Below are 18,883 nucleotides of genomic sequence, written 5' to 3' on the forward strand. Positions count from 1 at the left end.
TCATTTTGTCTTGGATTTGTTTTACTATCATTGTATTGTATTTGTTTTTACTTGTCTTTGGTTTGGTACATTTTATTATATATTACCAATCGGTGATTAGTGTTGAAGTTGAGTTGATTTAGGATACTAACGTCCTGGAAGGGTTTCCTATTATTTGTTCCGATGTAATCAATTTCATTTTTGTGGTATCCGTTCGGTGATGTCCATGTGCATTTCATCGCTTTTTTTAACACTTTAACTGTGTACAGTTTGTGTTTCCACCACACCAACTTCCTTTATATTAAGAACATTTATACAATAAATAAATAACTGTTCATGAAGGCTTAATTAATTTCGAGGGCTAGATTCATTTTTGCTCCTTGGGCCAAAGCCGAAGTTGCCTGTGATGTTCTCTTCGCCAATTTTTACCATAAAGCCTACTCCATAGCTTCCTTTTGTTTCACCTATATAATAGAAGTTCTACTCTTTGTGATCTTTAACGCTTTCGCATAGTGTTCTTATTTCGCTTAATCCTAGTATAACCCTATTTATTTAAAAGAGCTACCTCTAGTTCGGTAAGTTTTCCGTGTGTTCTCAATGGTAGACACATATCAATTCAGAGTGGCCATATAAAGTATCTTGTTTTCGATTGGGCTATGAGTGTTTGACCTTGTACTGTTTTTGAAGTTCTTGTCATCTCGTTCCTACCATATAAAACGCTAATTTCATATGTAAGGACCTAAAATAAGTACCTACGTAGTATAAGAATTAACGTTTTTAAAGGATATGAATTGTCGTAAGTGTCGATGTAAACAAAAATGCTGTATTTTTGTTATTAACAGAATTTTTTGGTATGTATAAAAAGAATGGTCAATTTGTTTTACTACGTGTTTGCTTTCCCGTGTCGATCGATATAAGGCTTATTATCATTTTTGTAAAAGCACCTTCCGAAATAATGCTTATTTTAGAAAAAAAAAATATTATCATAACTAAGTCAATTAAGATATAGACAGACGTATGTCGCGTTCTTTAAAACTTTTTGAAGGACAATATTTTTTGCATAAAGTATTACACTCCACTTTGATGTGCCTACCTAGATAAATGGACTATCCAACACAACAATAATTGAATGCAAACCCATAGTTTTTGACATTAGCGCGGTCAAACAAACAAACTCTTTATTTTGTTAGCTACCTAGAAGTAGGACACGTGCGACTACAATACAATGCCGATAGAGGTATTGTTATCTAATTACATTCGTTTATAATTGAAGTATATTATCCTAAAAGAACATTTCTCTAGTTCGCCTTGTTAGGAGCGCATGTACTTATATTTTTTAATAAGTTCTGTTCACATTATTGTTACTGTTTTGCACAAATAGTTAAAGAAACAATTTTGGTGACTTAGTAGTGTTAGTAACTTATAATTTTGTGGGATAAAAAATTGGTAAGTTTTATTTTAAACACTGAGGTGCCGTGCTCAGGCATTTCTTATAGCGCGCATTACAAATAGTTCAAGACGAAAATAATTAAAAATTATGACATTAATTACAGTGTACACAATCTAGGATAATAAATGATTCCTAATGCCTTAATTAAATATATTAAAAAGGAATAGGTAAAAGAAAATTCAAAGGGCAAATTTTAATTAGTTTAAACGATTTTCCATAATACAAATTACAAATATCCGCACAATCAGCCATGTATAATTACGTATGCAAATGTCATATAAATTTTTACAATTAAGAACATAATATAACGTCAAAGATAAATTATTTACAATATTACAATCGGTGTCAAATCTATGGTCCAAATACTCGCCTACGCTATAAAGGCACTTTGCCTAAATTATAATAATAATAAGACTTACTTTTCTCACGAGTTGTCAATAAAAATGTGGGAATTTGTTTGAGCTGTCGTTTAGCATTTACTTAGTAAATTCTTAGGTTAGACGAACTATCAATGTTAGCCCTAAGATAACACTGACCAGGATCTCACTAAAGTTTGGCATGAGTCTGGCCAAATTTCATCATCATCATTTTTCATCATCTTTATTTAGATGAAAACTTCCCTGAGCGGATCTTGGCTCTACAAGTTTTGTAACTGACATAAATAGATTAATATGTAGATGTGGAGAGATAGATACCTCCTAATATTATAAAGATTAAATTAAACAACTATTACGTTTTTTCCTTCTCCAAGCTATTTGTTAAAATTATATACGGAAAGAAGACAGTAAAATTTTAAACATATATATGTTCTACCTATATGTCCGCGCACAATGGTAGGTCCATTGTCGATTGAGCGTCTAAGTGCGAAAACAGAGTCCACACATACATACATACCTATATGTCCGTGGGGTATATTTTCGTGTAAAGGCTTACTGAGAACTGCTTATAAAGCCCAAAACAAACCCTTGTTTAGCAAAACTACTATTTATACATTAGCTATAGAAAAATTACTTCAAACAATATGAACCTATTCTAAAACAATACATAAAATGATTATGAAGTATATTTTAAGTAGTTACTTAATAAGCAATACGAAAAATGACTCATAAAAAACCATGCTCGGTGATTAAGATACTTCAGTCTGAGTACATCCGATAAAGCTGACAATATTTTGTTGTTACAGCTTATGTAATCTCGATATATCAATGAATGTAAAGCAGAAATATATAATTTATGTATTGTTAAATTTGAAACCAATTAATAAACTTTCAAATGTAGATTAAAAATGTAATAAAATCATAATTTTGTATTGATACAGATAAAAGTTAAAATAAACTTATTAAACTATTTCAGTAACCTGTAAATAAAAAAAAAATGTGATGGATGCATCGTATAAGCAAAGAAAATTAAAGTTAAGTAAAAAGTCTGTAATTGTTTCTATATTAGCCTTCTTTCCTAACTTAACTACAAAAATATGTTCAATAATTCCATTCAATGTAACAAGGAATAATTTATTCATTGAATTGTTTTGCTTTTGATTTAGTTTGAACTGAAAATAATGTGTGTTTTCAAACTATGTCTAATCGTTCTGATATCTTTCCGTTATCTTATCCTATCTCTTATCAAAAAGAAATTCTAGTTTTATTTATGCGTCATGAAGTATATAGCTATTGTACAGGTTCCTTCAGACAAGATTTCTTATTTTTCTTTTTATTTATTTATAATAATAATAGCATATATTGCAGGAACTACTACTTATAATAATTAAAATTAAAATAAGCACTAATAATTAATCGGTAAGCTGGTTAATTTCTGTTTTACTGCTTTAAGAATTTTCACTATTCTCGGTGTCTAGCTTTACGTTGTTACTTCTTTCAAAACAGAATTTTCCTATGGTTTTCTCTTCAGTTCTTCTCTCATCTTTACAGGTCCCTATTTTACCGTTGAAATTTCCCCATGACAATAACGTTTTTGTGAGCTTGTGCTATTGTATTCTGTAGATCATTGTTAATGATGACCATTATTCTTCTTTTGTTCCGGTGGGTATTAATGTGTTTAGAACGATCTTCTCTGAGATACCTATGATTTCCTCTATTTTTGTATGCAATTTTTTCTTAGCTAGAAATCCGACACCGTTTAATTCTGAAAATCCCCTTTGTGATATATTATAACAAGTCTGGCCATAAGTTCTGTTACAAATGAAAACAACTTCAACTTCTTAATTATTTTGAATTTGGAACACGAATATTATTTTTAAAAAATCTTTCGATTTTGCGCCATTTAATATATTTTTTCATGTTATCACCCCATTCCCATCTAAATTCTATATTGTAATTTAAGTTATCAAATTACAATATCGAATTGGGTGTTAAAGAAAATAGGATTGCCTTGCATGCTGTTATGCCGTTAAAGCCAGAATTCGTAAAATAGACCTAAAGCTACGGTGCTAATCATGGATATACAGGACATGCTCTAAATCAATCTTTAGTATTAAAGAGAGTGGATCGATCAAAAAGCCTTCTGTCGCGCAAAAGCACAGAAATATCCTCTTTACCGATAAAACAATTTTTCACGATTGAAGAACACTACAATAAGCAAAATGATAAAGTGTACCCTCACAGTTCTAAAGAAGCTGCTTAAGTGGTCGGAAAGGTACAACGTGGTCATCATCCTTATTCAGAGATTATTATCTAGGAGTCTCCAAACTACATTTATGTGAAAAAGGAGTGAAATCTTCGGCCAATGAGTATCAAATTACGTGGGTAACACTGAAAATGTTTACAACTGGCCTGTTAGAAACATTGCTAATGAAAACTTTTTTGAATTTCAATTTTAGAACTCAATTTTAGAATATATTTATATTCATTTGTTATTTGTTTTTGTGAATTGGCGTCAAATTTAAAACTCTTGTTACACGTGAAAATGAACCTAACGCGAGAAAATTTTCGGTCAATGATTGATTATGACTTTCATTGTGGGCTTACTCAACAAAAAAGCAATGACAGGCTGCGATTAGTATTTCTTAATGAAGCCCCATCTCGTGCCACTATTTACAATTGGTTTAACGAGTTTAAGCGTGGACGTAGCAATCTCAATGATTATTCGCGGGAGGGACGTTCCGTAACAGCGACTGCTGAAGATAACATCAGTGCTGTGCGACGTATGATAGAGGAAGATAAGAGAGTGACCTATCAGCAGATACGAGCAAGCCTAAGCATTGGTATGAGTCAAGTTTAAAAAATATTACACGACCTTTTAGGCGTCAGAAAGCTTTGTACCAGATGAATTCCCCATACTTTAACCGACGACCAGAAACACCTTCGCATGGACTGGTGTCGTCAAATGTTAGATAAGTTCAACGGCGGTGACTCAAATGCTGTATTTGACATCGTCACAGGTAAAGAAAGGAAGAACGAAGAAACGAACTACTCAAGCTTGGCTTGTAACCAACGTTCCGTACTTTATAAAAACTGCAGGCTGGCCCTCATCTAGATTAGACCTTAAGCATTTAGACTTCAAATGATGGTCAGTTTTAGAGGACATAGCCTGCTCTAAACGACATGGCGACATTGAGTCTCTTTAAGAATCTTTGGAGAAAGCACTGGCATAATTTCCCTTGGTAACAGTACGCAAATCCATAGATTCATGGCCAAACAGATTAAAGGCCTGTATAAAATCCAAAGTTTTTTTTAAAATTATTATTATGTAATAGCAAGTAAACGGGCAGGAGGCTCACTTGATGTGAAGCGATACCGCCGCCCATGGACACTCACATTGCCAGAAGGCTCGCAAGTGCGTTGCCAGCCTTTCAAGAATTGAAAGAATCTTTCAAGTTTCGAATAGAATATTGTTTAATTTTTTACTGAGAGTATAATAAATATGTAGGTATACATTTAATTAATACTACATTACTTCATTTAAAAAAATTGCATTGTCATGTGTAACAGAACTTATGAATGGACTAGGTATATACTCGATGTTGTTCCTTCCTTCTCATTTGACACATTCCCAATATATCCTATTTAATATTAACTAAGGCTAATTAGTTCATGTAATTTAACGTCTTGACTGAGGGCACTTTATATTATTATATCCGAATAATTTTACTTACATAAAGTTTTAAACATACTTTTCGTCTGAACTTGCTACATTTGTATAGACTGACTGTACTGACTACTAAGTATAGTTACAGCCAGTAACTTTTACTTAATATTACTAACGTTAAAACTCTTCAAACAAATTCAATTATAAAGAAACATGGCATATTTATTTCGGACTTAGCCTTTTCTATTTACTTCTTGCAAGATACACGCGTGACCATTTTTTCATTAGCTGTTGTATCAGAATCGTAAAATTATCACAGCTTCTGTAATCTCGATATATCTAGTCTATATAACTACGAGATATGATGAGAATATATACATATACCGTGATACGTAAATTATGAGCACTGGTTTATCAGTGGTCTGAGAGTACTGTGGTCTTTTATGGTAAGTATAAGTTTTGCTGTCACGTTTTGAATTCACACTGAAACATTTTATTAAAAAGGCATTGTTTATTCGTTGATGTTTTACGAGATAAGTTTGCTAAAGTTCACTGTTGGTATTATTATTTGTGGTATTTTCTAACACATTTATTGAGTATAATTCAGTTTTAACGCAAAATTTAAACAAAAATTATAGATACGAATGAGCTCATAATTGTGTCTTAATCGTTATTAAGGTTTGCTTTAATTTTTAAATTATTACTTAAAATATTCCGATCGTTTTAGTTAGGGTCTCTTTTTTTCTATAAACTATATTTACGATTATATTATATAGATTAAGATAAAGTTTGAATGTTTTGCTTTAATGCTATCAAAAGTAATATTTCTTATATTGCTTTACAACAAAGAATTTCAATTGTTATAAGTTAAAGGAGTGTGTTAAAATAGCTGAGAAATGATAAGACTCTCCATCCATTTATAAACGCAACTAAGAATGATGAGGTTAATATTAAAAATGGAAATTCAATCCAACATATATTCAATGAAAATAACATAACACACACATAAATTAATATAATAAAAAACAATAACAAACCTTTAAATATAATGAAGATGCTAGCAGCGTTCCCCCTATGAATAGCTAGACTAATTCTTTGTCCGAGGTAGCTGCCAGTTCTTCAGTCTCCTGTGATATCGATTAACTTTTTTGCTATTTCCTTAAAAAGCCTAATAGCGCTAGGACTCCATAGACCAAGGGTCTCGCATGGGACAAAATCATATTCAGAGCCTAGACTATTGTATAAAACATTATAAATATATTGATTTAAAAAAAACAAGTGGGCTGTCATTGCTGATAAATAATTCTGATTTAATTTATTATATTTATATCTTACTTGCTAAGCTTACATGAAAAATTCCGTAAATAAAATAATTCAAAATAACTTGACAATTATCCATAATATGTTATATAGGTAATATCTAATCGGTAATCACATAACCTTGCCCTAAAACCTGAGTTATCATAATTCAGTATAACGGGTTGAAAGTATTTTAAGAGTTTGTTGATTTATTTTTAAACATTCAGGAAATGGAATTAACTATCAAACAATTAATGTATCTGATAAATGTTTTAAAACCATAGTAAAATTGTACTAATAACTTATAATTTTACTGTACGTGTGTATGTCACTGAACACCTTTTGAACGGCTGGACCCATTTATGCATAGTTTCACAAATTTGCCCGATAGATGGCGCTGACCTCAGTATCTAGGTTATTTATCTATACAGCAAATAAACAGCTGGTATTTATATATATATATATATCTGGGCAAACACATTCGTTACTTAACTCCTAAATGGCTGGACAGATTTTAATTTAGAAAAAAATTGTATGTAAGACGTGTGTATAGGACGTCTATCGGATTCGCTAATAAGTTATAAAAATCGAATAAAATCGACGAAAATGTTAAGTATTCAAAACCCATAACAATTAGGATATGTTTATACAATATTTTTAAAAGTAAAAAAAATATTGCAAATCGGTGAAAATCCTGTACTAAAATAATACTGTAATACATCATAGGGGAGTCATACTTAACGATATTACATCTAACTCTGTGACATATGTTTTGTAAGCTTTGATTAGATATTTAAACGTTTCAAACGTTTTACTATTCCGGGTGAAGATTACTTTATGAGAAGGAGTAATGTACAGTTATCTAAGTTATAGACACATGTTAAAATGTTTTTTTTATACTTCAGAACGATACATTTCTGATAAGTGTAATCAGTGAAAAGATAATCAAATGATCTAATGTTTTAGTTCAAACTGAATTGGATTGACGGAAAATGGGCTGTTTTAATACTGTGTGGAGTAAAGGTACTTGTATTTTTTTCTATATAAATAAGGATTGCACATAAAATCAATCAAACTCAGACTGAAAATATTTTTTTTACTTTACACAAAATCGTTATGATTTAAGTTATCTGTGCAAAATTCACCAAACTCTGGCTGTCTAGGTTTCTTTTTCGGAGTATTCAGTTAAAACGATTTGAACGGAAAATAATTATTGAAATACATAGTAATAATAGTATTGAAATTGATAAGACGCCGATACAGTTAGATTGCAAATGTAAAAAGGTCAAATTGTGTGAGCCATAAAATGATCTTACATTTTACGTTTCCAGCAAAATCAAAAGTCCAATCATGGCACAAGACAGAGTTTGTCCCGAGCAAGGTTCGGGACCCTATATTTGGGAACATAATAACTATATCCATAGCGGAGACAGCAGCTTATAGGATCATCATTCAAGATCTGAGAGTGGGTCTATTGCCTTCATATGCACCTTGTAAGTATTAATAAGAGATACATATTGTATGTCTTTAGTGGATAAGGTAATTTATTCTTAGAAAGAGTTCATAGACTTCTAGATATGAGGTACCAATTGGAAATTCACGTGGAGACCCTGAACCGGCTAGAGCCAGTAATCTATGTAGGACTGATGCAAAATATAAATTATTCTCGTATTAAATAATAATATAGGTGCTGCGTTTGAAAATAATTGAAATGACTATGAAAGCAAAGGGTCAACTAACTATACATGTGTTAGGGCCTATAGCAATCATTAAAATTAAATTATTAATTAATTAATATTAGACGATTTATTGCACCAAAACTTAAAACTATTATTGTTTTGTTGTTAACATGTATTCCCTATTCTAAAAATCTTATCTATTGCCATCGTAATTAATAATATCCAAATTACATGAATTAGGTACGTAATAAACACGTTGTTTTTGTCTATTTCATTATTGAAACAACAGCTTCTTAGGTGATGCATATGACTAAAATAAAACAAGATACTCTTGGCTTTGGCGTGCGTCTTAATCTTTAGGACGTACGTAAATCATGGTGCATAGATTATTCTCGGAGTGCATAATTTTAATTCAGTTTAGAACTTATCAAAGTCAATCTTTGGTAAGGCTAATCTGTAAAGGCGAGATCGTTGGTAAATGGGTCGTAGCTTTCTATTGTTGTTTGATGTTTAACATCTCTTTAACAATATTTTTTATCCAAAGTAAAAATGTCACATTAATCTTTAGATTTGCTGATATCATTCGTCGCAATGTTCGAGGCAATACTGGGCCCTTTCGTCGCGTGGTGTGGATATAAGACGCGGAAGAGAATGTTGCTAGGCTGGTCAGTTGGTTTGATCTTGGCTTCTTTTTGCTGGTTTGCAATCCCGTCACCCGTGAAACTTGAGGAGTCAGGTAATCAATGAAATCAATATAATACAATATTACGTCTATTTCGAATTAATAATTTATACCTATGATTACATATTGCAACCTATTGCAATTTAAACAAATATTAAAAACTACAATAATTTATATTCAAGATTAAAATAATTTTCATAATTCCAATAACTGGGGCGTGGGTTTCAAGTGCATAGGCGCCTATGAAAGAGTTAGATGGGCGCCTGGTAGATAGTATCAATGTCCCCAGAGCTGGCACATTACAGTTTGGAAATGCTGCCAATGTTAAAGGTACACTGCCACAGGGATCATTTTTTCTTCTTATTATCAAATTGTAGATTTTAAAAAAAGTTCAAATAAAGAGCGTAATACAAACTTTAGACCTGTCTCGGTACTTAGTAACTTCTAATATCGATTCCAAGGTCAATTAGAGAGTCCACAGGGACTAAACTTTACAATTTACTTTAGTTGTCTATTTACTAATTTTTTATTCATACTACTATGTAGGTTAAAAAAAGTGTAAAAACTGTATATTTCTGTGTTGGAAACATAACTTTCATGTGAATATAATCATGTTATATGTATATATTATTTTGACAAGTATAATATTTTTATTTTGGTATTCGGCAGGAATTTTCATGTATGCGTTTATTTTAAGGATGGAAAAATAATAGGATAGAAGCCTAGCGCTGGTGTGTATATGTACTTAGCACTATCTGATAAGCGATGCTCACAATGTTTACTGTAAAATAAATATTCTACAGAAGTTTCTTTCCAATTTACTATCTTACCCTGTTATCAATATCAATTTATCTTACAGAATTTTGCGAAAATCCAACTGTCAACACAAATATTCTCTTCGCTGGTCTATCAGCTCGGACAGCAGTGCGGATGTTCGTGACATTATTTGTAGCAATATGCTTCTCTCTGGCGAGGGTGGCCACATGGAGCCATTACATAGCTTACGCAGATGACCAAGATCCTACTAGAACTACTGTTGATTTTGGTATGAAATTATTGTGTAAATAACAGTAAACTGGTACAAAGTTTCAGCACTGGTTACCTAAGTGTAAAAGGACTTCTAAATATCAGCTACTCAATCACGACAGTCCAAATATTAACATAATTTATATATTTACGTGTATATGACATCGGAATATAACAAAAGCCGAAAGTTTATCAATTTCGTAGGATTCTACAGGAGAGATAAATTGAATTATTATACGCCCACATTTTCGCCAATTTATCAATTTGCGACCTCTCGTGGTAAATTTATAAACTTGTGGATTTTGCTATATTTCCTAGGAAATTTATAAACTTTCGGATTTTGTTATATTCTGGTGACATATACATTCATTAATGTTTTACACCCAGGAACATTTATATGTGTTTAATTTGATTGCACAAACTATTACAGTACAACAGTACAAGATAAAAGAGTACAATACATCAACAATGGACAATAAATTAATAAATGAATTCTAAATACTTTATGCTAAAAAAATAGGAAAAAAAATAATCTGGCGTTTTATTGTTGTATATTTAATTTCCAGGGCTCCTTGTTATAGCTCGAGTGATACCCCTTATTTTTGGTTATAAGATGCTGAGTACGATTGTGGAGGTGTCCGTCCTCCTAAAGATCCTCATTATAACAATATCAACGCTCCTAAATATAGCAAAAATTTATTTCTTTGTACCAACATCTGAGCAGCAAATCGAAGCGAAGGCACCTCCAATGGAAGACAGAGGTATTTATTATACATGGTGTTAAAAATAATTAGTCGTTCGTTTTATAATAAAATCTGTGATATTTAAAAAACATAATACTGGGATCACAGTTTCTATGCATAAATTAATTTCATGTTAACAGGTTTCTTCAGGAGTTTGTTTCGAGTGCTGTGTAATGTTCTCGCTATGTCGCAAATGCTGTCCATGGCGCTAATCGCTGCTGCCTTCTGGGGATTTGGGTCTAACGAAGATGAGGTTGTCAAGGTTGGTAAACTGTTTTAACAATACGTGGGTAACACTGAAAATGTTTAGAACGGGCCAGTTAGAAACATTGCTAATGAAAACTTTTTTCAATTTGCATTGTAGAACTCTTTGGTAACCTAATGTAGTATATTGCCTTCATTTATCATTTGTTTTTGTGAATTGGCGGCAAATCTAAAACTCTTGTTCCACGTGAAAATGAACCGAACGCGAGAAATTTTTCGGTCAATGATTTAGTATGATTTTCGTCTTACTACTTATTCAACATCAAAGCTGCGATAGGCTGCGATTAGCATTTCTTAATGAAGTACCATCTCGTGCCACTATTTACAATTAGTTTAAGTGTGACGATAACATCAGTGCTGTGCCACGCATGATAAAGGAAAATAAGATAGTGACCTATCAGCAGATACGGGCAAGCCTAGGCATTGGTATGAGTCAAGTTAAAAAAAAATTACACGAATATTTAGGCGTCAGGAAGATAGGGAAAGAATGGGGAATGGGGAATCCATCTGGTTGTACCAGACTCCTTCCCAATACTTTAACCGACGACCAGAAACACCTTCGCATGGACTGGTGAATATTTGACTATGGCAGGTATTGAGATAACGAGTCATCCGCCATATAGTCCTGACCTGGCGCCCTGTGACTTTCATTTATACCCGAGGAAAAAATTCGAGGTATTTTACGAGCCCTGAAGATGCGGTTAAAGCATACATAATTCCAAAATTCCATAGAAGAGATCCCTAAGGAAGAATGGGCCCATGAATTTTTGAAGTGACTTTGACTTTAGAATAAAATTAACCGTCACATTTTTCGGTTACGCGTCATCTATTTTTTGTCCCTACCACGGTTGATTTGAAAAGATTCGAAGCCATTAATAACAAAAATATATAATAACGAAAACAATGCTAGTAATATTTCTATTACAATTAATGAAATTCTGTAATAATCTTAATAGTAATAATAAAATTAAATAATTGTATTATTTGTATGTTTGTGTCTATGATAATAAAAGCCTTTTGTTAAACTATATCTAATTTAAATATGTAATGTCATAAAGAAGATTCACTTCTTACGTGTGTACACTAATACACGCACACATTTTTTTATTTTCATATTTCGGCATAATATGTGGCCTATCAAACCCACAAACACAAATAACGTGGTTTTCTAAAAAAATACAATTTTTAAATTGTTCATAATATTATTACAGGTAACTCAATTTTTAACAAACCACAATTTATGTAAATTTTCAGTATTTTTTTTTAATAAGAAAACTACTAAGATCTCTTATTTATTCGATACTGTATGCCGCCATAACAAAAATATTGTATTTGCCCACAATTTTATAGGATACGAAAAACTTTATCGAAATTAGTCCATAAATCACGTATTTACAAGCAAATAAGGGCATTCTCCAGAGCTGTAACTGAAGCAAGTTTGATCAGTGTGTGTGAAAATTCTATGACTGTCGCAAGCATAAAAAATGAAATAGTTTTTACGATTTCAGACAAGCTTTGACATTAACGTCTCGAATGCAAGCATCATCGATCATCATGTGGAGTTCTTTCGATATTTATGTGCGATTCTTGGTGTGGTGGTGAGTACAGTTTTCTTAGATATCATAAACTATAGGTACTTTAGTTCTTATTATTCTAAGGAAGTTATATTTGTGGCCAATGCCGGATTAAGAGGTCTGGCAGTTCGGGGCAACAAAGGTGTGGAGGCGCCAAATTATATTTTTTTTAAACTAGACAAAAAAAATTCAGTCGAATTTCCAATTTTTTTTTTATTGTGAAACAAAGTAAGTTCTTTAATTATTTAAGTCTCTTTTGTGGTGCCTGGTTGCCCTCTCCATGGTCGTTGCAATTTGTTGGAAGACAATTAAACAAATAATGTATGTCGCAAAATTTTAATAAAAAAAATATAGATAAATTAAACCTATTCAAATTTATGTAATATTAAAAGATGAAACACCTGAATGAAATAAATTGGTTAAATAAAATACCGTAGAAACCCTCAAGGTTCGTAGAAGCATTCAAATATCGATTCCGGTACACCAAAACATGTTTCAGGTAAGAAAAGAAGGGCTTCTTGCTATAAAAATGTTTAAAAAAAGAGGCACACATATTGTTTCCTTCGATTCTGTAATATTCATTTAAGGGTAAGATTGAGAGTCATGACCATATAGATTATGAACAAAATTAAATATAAAATATTTAATATATTGTCCTAATACATTTTTACTAGACTCTGAATGTTATGTTGAACCATGACTTTTTAGTAGTGCTGAGAAAACTCTAAAATTGCATTCAAAAAGTTGTAATTTTTTTCAGTACATTGGCGTCAAGTATTCGACCCCAATACGGACTGATTACGAAATACCCAGGGCCCTCAAGCATATATGTAAAATGACACTTATCGCTGCAATCATGTATATACTTATTGTTATGGTGCCGTCATGTAAAAAGGGTCACGTGGCTGGCTTAGAAAACAGCAATGTATACACGCATCCACAATGCAGTTTGTCATGTGGGTGAGTAAGAACCTGAAAAACCACCTTCTGTAAAAAGAAGTTAAAAGTGTTAGCAGCACTGAGATTTTATATGAAAAATAGATAATAACACTAAAATGAAATATTAAAAAACAAATCAATGGCGCTACAACATTTTTAGGTCCGGACCTCAGATTTCTGTATCTGTTTTATGATCATTTGTTAATCGAATAGGTGACCAGCCTTGTGTGCCTGACGCACGTCGTCGACATTTTGGGTCTAAGGCAAGCCGGATTCCTCACAATGTTTTCCTTCACCGTTTGAGCTAATGTTAAATGCGTACATAGTAAGAAAATCCATTGGTGCACAGCCGGGGATCGAACCTACGATCTCAAGGATGAGTGTCGCGCGCTGAAGCCAAGACCGCTTTGATTGCAAAAAAAATATTATGCAGAAATATACGACTTAAGCCCGGGTTTTATATTTAAATTTTATATGAGAATTTTCTTTAGTTTTGGCCAAATTTTATTTTTGTTTGATAACTTTACGATAACCAGTGTTTTACATTAAAAATCAATTATTATTTTATCGCTATTGCGTATAGTCTATTATTTTCGCCTAACGTCGTTTATTGTACCGGTAATTATTGTTGTATTTTTTTAGTTATTTTATTAAAATCTTGCAATATTGAGGCATCTTCGTGTTAAAGCACATATAAGCAATCCCAATTTGTAAAGAACTGATTTCTTTAAAAGTTCGTTACGTATGATGCCGACAAAAGAACGCAAATAGTTCCGCAGTTTTAACTAATTTCGGCCACCTAAAAAGTACTTTTATTATTTTAATGTCGTTATTTAGGATGGGTGTTATGCTATGTAGAGTGTATTATTGTATGGAAGACAAGCTTAACCAACCAAAGCCGAGTGATTTCATCTTTTTTTTTGCAACGATTTAACGACAAACCCATCTGTCGTTAAATCGTTGCAAAAACAAAAATACAAACATAGAGCCTGTGAATGAATCTTAATTGTTATTATCTTTATATTGTTATATCTTTTTATCTGAAGAGTCATTTTTTTAAAATAAATGTTTACTTTATTGCAGTTGCGTGCCAAAGTGGAATGAGTACAATCCTGTATGTGTAGTGGACACTATGACGACCTACCTTTCACCATGTGAGGCTGGCTGCACAGGTTCCTATACAATTGACGATTTAATGTAAGTGTTTTATATTAAATAGGTTTACGCACCGTATATAAATATTATAAATAGACATATGTGTGTGATAAAGTCAAGACCATGAAGTTAAAGCGAGCTAAGAACATAGAGTAATTACTAAAATAATAAGCCTACTTTAGGTATAGTATAGTATAACTGGAATTTTAGATTAGACGCTCAAACGTTATACGCTTTCTTCAGTCGTTAGCTTATCTGGTTACGACTGCCGAAAGAACTATCTTTAATCTATAATTAGATAAAGAATGTATTCATTCATTAGTAAACGAATTTATTCTTCATTCCTTTAAATTAATATAATAATAATAATAAGTAATAGGTCACATTTGTCTGTCTCAATCTCTCAATCTCATCTGTCAGTTTTAGCTTCATATGACGTAACATTGTAACGACTCAGTTTACTCTTTAGAAGATTAATAATTGTTTATTGTTTAGAATAGTATATCATTAAAAGAAAATCGTAAAATCTTATTGTCATTAATACAATAAATAGGTATTTAATCGGAATTGAAAAAGTTAAGCCTATTGCTTAACTTACATAAAATAAATTATATACTGTTTATTCGTCGTTACCAGATAACATAATTGAATCTTGATGAGGTGTCAAATCTAATCTATTAAATTAGGACTATTGTAGCTGTCCCACACTTTTATTACCAAGTGTAAGTGAAATTAACCAATGTCTTTTCAGGGTATACTCCAACTGCAGCTGCGCAGGTCCTTCAGGGCAAGTGGCACCGGCACCTTGCAGTTATTTCAACTGTCAGAGTGGATATAATTTTCATAGGACAACCTATGCAGCAATCGTGATTTTGTCAGGTTAGTTTTAAGTCGCATATAAAAACCAAGCCATAAAATTTCCGCAATATACAAATTAGAAATAAATCTGAATACTTAGATGTCGCTAATGTTTCAAAATATGTATCAAAAATTGGTAAGTCATTACGAAAATTTTTTGTCTGTGGGAAATTGTATGAGTTTTTCGTGTTTTTTTATACAGTGCAACTTCCCCAATTTCCGAATATATAGCTGTATTCTCAAACGAACGAGTAAACGAATGTTCGTATTTTTAATATCATTAAGTAAACTAATAAAAGCAGTAGGTATAATAAATAATGACCACCCTGAAACCCTTTGTTGTTAGGTGTATTGCTATATATACTTACTATACTAATATTATAAAAAGTTTATGTGTGTGAGGTTTATAAAAGTAAGTCGGAGAAAAAACGGCCGACGCAGAAGTTTTTCTTTGCCTTAACGATGTGAGAATTATAATTGAGTTTTAGAGAAAAGTTTTAGAGTTTGATGATGGCCACAAATAAGCGACACTATATTTCCTATGCCACGTCCATCTGTAACTGAATTTTAGGTTCGGTTTTCATGAGACCTATAATAATTCATCTGGAGGGTTTTGGTACATAATTTTTCAAGGTTGCCCGTGCGCAGCCGAGTTTTTTATACTATACTAAGTTTAAGACTATCGCTTTCAGTGCTGGCGTTCCAGTCACAAGGCATGGTGATCCTCAAATCTGTGGACCCTCGTGATAAGTCCATCGCCATGGGAATGATGTGGTCTGTCATTGCAGCTGTTTCCTATGTCTGTGCCAATAATATCTTCTTGTCTATTGCATGTGAGTATAACTTTTTTACAACGTAATTCTTCGGGATTGAGAGTGAGTGAGTGAGGGGAGAAGTGGTATAACAATTGCATTTATATGAATTTTCTTATTGTTGTTAAAAAAATATTCATATTTTCAAAAAACCTGTTATTTGACGCAAGCCAAATTAGGCCTAATTAATTACGTAATTTCTGATCGTTACCGTAATGATTTAAACACCATATACATTTTGCATATTAATAGAATAAGAGCTATACAATACTTTTGTTCCAGGGAAAACATGCAGTTGGTACACAGGAGACAAATGCCAACTTTACGAACAGAGATTCTCGTATATTATAGGATTTACCTGTGCAGGACTCATGTTTATAGCATTAGTTATAAACTTCGTAGCCATAGGATATTTGAGATTAAAAAACAGACGAACAGAAAATAGGAATGAAGATAACGGAGAGAGAACTGTTATAGAATAGAGTTATTCGTAATACTTACCTCAATTAATCTCGTTGATTCTGTGAACAATTTAAACATAATCATAAAATGTTAATTATTAAAGAACAAATATTTTTTGTAATTAAAAACTTATTCGTTAAGTATAAAATTTATTTCTGACTGGCGTTTATCCGTTGAAGAGATATATTTAAAAACAAAAATTACATTTTTATTTATTTAGATTATATTAATATTGATAGTGTTATACGACTAGTCTTGATGTACGGCTAGGACGCTAACCATAAGAGCAGAAGCTACTGGAGGTGGAAGTCAAGATATTGCGTAGTCCTGGGGCCGACAAGGAGAGAGAACGGGTCATATGGAGTCCAAAAGATTGCCAAATTACTTTGCTCTTTTATAACATTAACTCTTCTATAAGAGTTAATAGAAAAAATAGCCTTGCCCAACGTTATAGGCGAATACAAGGCATCGATGGCTGGGGCACCTTGAGGGCATGGGCCAACATCGGGCGGTGAAGTAGCCAGTCAAGTGCTCGGATGCCCTGAAGTCGGCCTAGGTACTGCTGGATCGACAGAGTGTAGAAGGACCTGCTGCAGCTGAAATTAGCTAAAAGCCAGCATGCAGCGTATCACTTTGAAGGCCAAGTCAGTTTTTAAGCTCCTTTGGCGCTGAGCCAGTAGAATAAGCGTGAGTGATATAATTATAATTTAAATAAAATTGACTACGCACAAATATTAATAATTTAAGTTTTATATTATAAGTATTATAAAATATAATATAAATTGAAATAATAACTGGGAACTTCAATTTATTCTTAATATAAGTTCTATCATAAACCATGAGTCGAATATACTAATATATATTTTAGAAAATTTTCATTCCATAGTTCCCTCTTACGATTTATAATATATTTATTACAAGCTCCTATTAGAGAATTCTTATCTGTTACTTGTCGATTCCATAAAGAAATTGTTTGACAGGAGCTTGAGAAAAAATCAGTTTTCGTCAGTCGTGACCCACTAACACCAAACGAGTTTGTACGTGATAACTGACAAAGCGTCAGGTGATGTCATTCCCTTCTGTCTCCCTTAAAGCTCGATAAAAGTTTTCTCTACCTAAGGTTTAATGTTTAATAATAATTCAATTAACATTTGACATTGACGGTAACTTTTAATTTCATAACTACTTTTTTTAAAGGGGACTAAATATAAAATGTACGTGTTATTAGGCCATAACAGCTGAATTTGCATAATTTAAATTATGCAGAATTTAAATTGTACTAGAAAATTTATGCATGTCACTCTATTACAAAGTAATCGCTAAACTTTTTCTGAGTATAAAGTTTAGGACGATTGATTGTTGTTAAACACGTATAGACTTAATTTGTTAACAATATTATATTTATAAATAAACTAATTCTTTTTTTATAATTAAAGCTTTACAGCAAGTCTTTCTTGCTTAGTAAATATTTCTGACAATTAAATGTGTTACCAAAGACAATAGTAGCCAATATTTTTTAGTTTCATTTTCTTTAGATTTATATCGAATTTATGATTAATTTACGAGACAAAATAACTTATTAATTATATAAATAATATACAGAAACATGATAACATCACAATAATTTATTTTACATTAAATGACGATAATTAATCACTACTACAAGCTGTATTAATTGTTATATAAAAAAAAATATTTAAAACTTATTTTATTCTTCCTTGGTCTACTTCTATGTTTGACACTTCTTAAAATTGTAAGAGACATATTTGATTTATACAGAAGTTAAATAATATGCATTAGCGTTTCCTTTGGGGTGAGAAACTATATTTAGCGGGCACTTGGCTCTGTATGGCAAAACTTATCACGTTTTAAAAGTTAAACTTATATTAACGGTAAATGTCTGAACTGTCACTTTCA

General features: G+C 31.9%; 1 protein-coding gene across 2 annotated transcripts; it reads left to right on the plus strand.

Moving 5' to 3' along the window:
• The first annotated feature begins 1,264 nt into the window (after positions 1 to 1,264).
• LOC123710444 (solute carrier organic anion transporter family member 1B2-like) lies at positions 1,265 to 18,478 on the plus strand. Of its 2 annotated transcripts, none has more exons than XM_045662316.1 (13): positions 1,265 to 1,425; positions 7,739 to 7,795; positions 8,104 to 8,265; positions 9,020 to 9,187; positions 9,993 to 10,178; positions 10,726 to 10,920; positions 11,043 to 11,164; positions 12,675 to 12,764; positions 13,501 to 13,700; positions 14,763 to 14,876; positions 15,586 to 15,713; positions 16,385 to 16,525; positions 16,787 to 18,478. In XM_045662316.1, exons 2-13 carry the CDS (start codon positions 7,765 to 7,767, stop codon positions 16,984 to 16,986), a joined length of 1,737 nt encoding a protein of 578 aa, XP_045518272.1. In that variant the 5' UTR covers positions 1,265 to 1,425; positions 7,739 to 7,764; the 3' UTR covers positions 16,987 to 18,478. The 2 variants fall into 2 exon arrangements, with proteins under 2 accessions (XP_045518272.1, XP_045518274.1); XM_045662318.1 differs by lacking the exon at positions 1,265 to 1,425 and adding an exon at positions 5,747 to 5,919.
• The last annotated feature ends 405 nt before the right edge of the window (positions 18,479 to 18,883 follow it).

The sequence above is a fragment of the Pieris brassicae genome, chromosome 5 (genome assembly GCF_905147105.1).
Source record: "Pieris brassicae chromosome 5, ilPieBrab1.1, whole genome shotgun sequence".
Lineage (NCBI taxonomy): Eukaryota > Metazoa > Arthropoda > Insecta > Lepidoptera > Pieridae > Pieris > Pieris brassicae.

Excerpts from the sequence above, each read along its gene's own strand:
- LOC123710444 (XM_045662316.1), top strand. The coding sequence starts at position 7,765 with ATGGGCTGTTTTAATACTGTGTGGAGTAAAG. Across the intron at positions 10,179-10,725 it reads TAGAACTACTGTTGATTTTG|GGCTCCTTGTTATAGCTCGA; the intron begins GTATGAAATTAT and ends TTTAATTTCCAG. Across the intron at positions 16,526-16,786 it reads TATCTTCTTGTCTATTGCAT|GGAAAACATGCAGTTGGTAC; the intron begins GTGAGTATAACT and ends CTTTTGTTCCAG.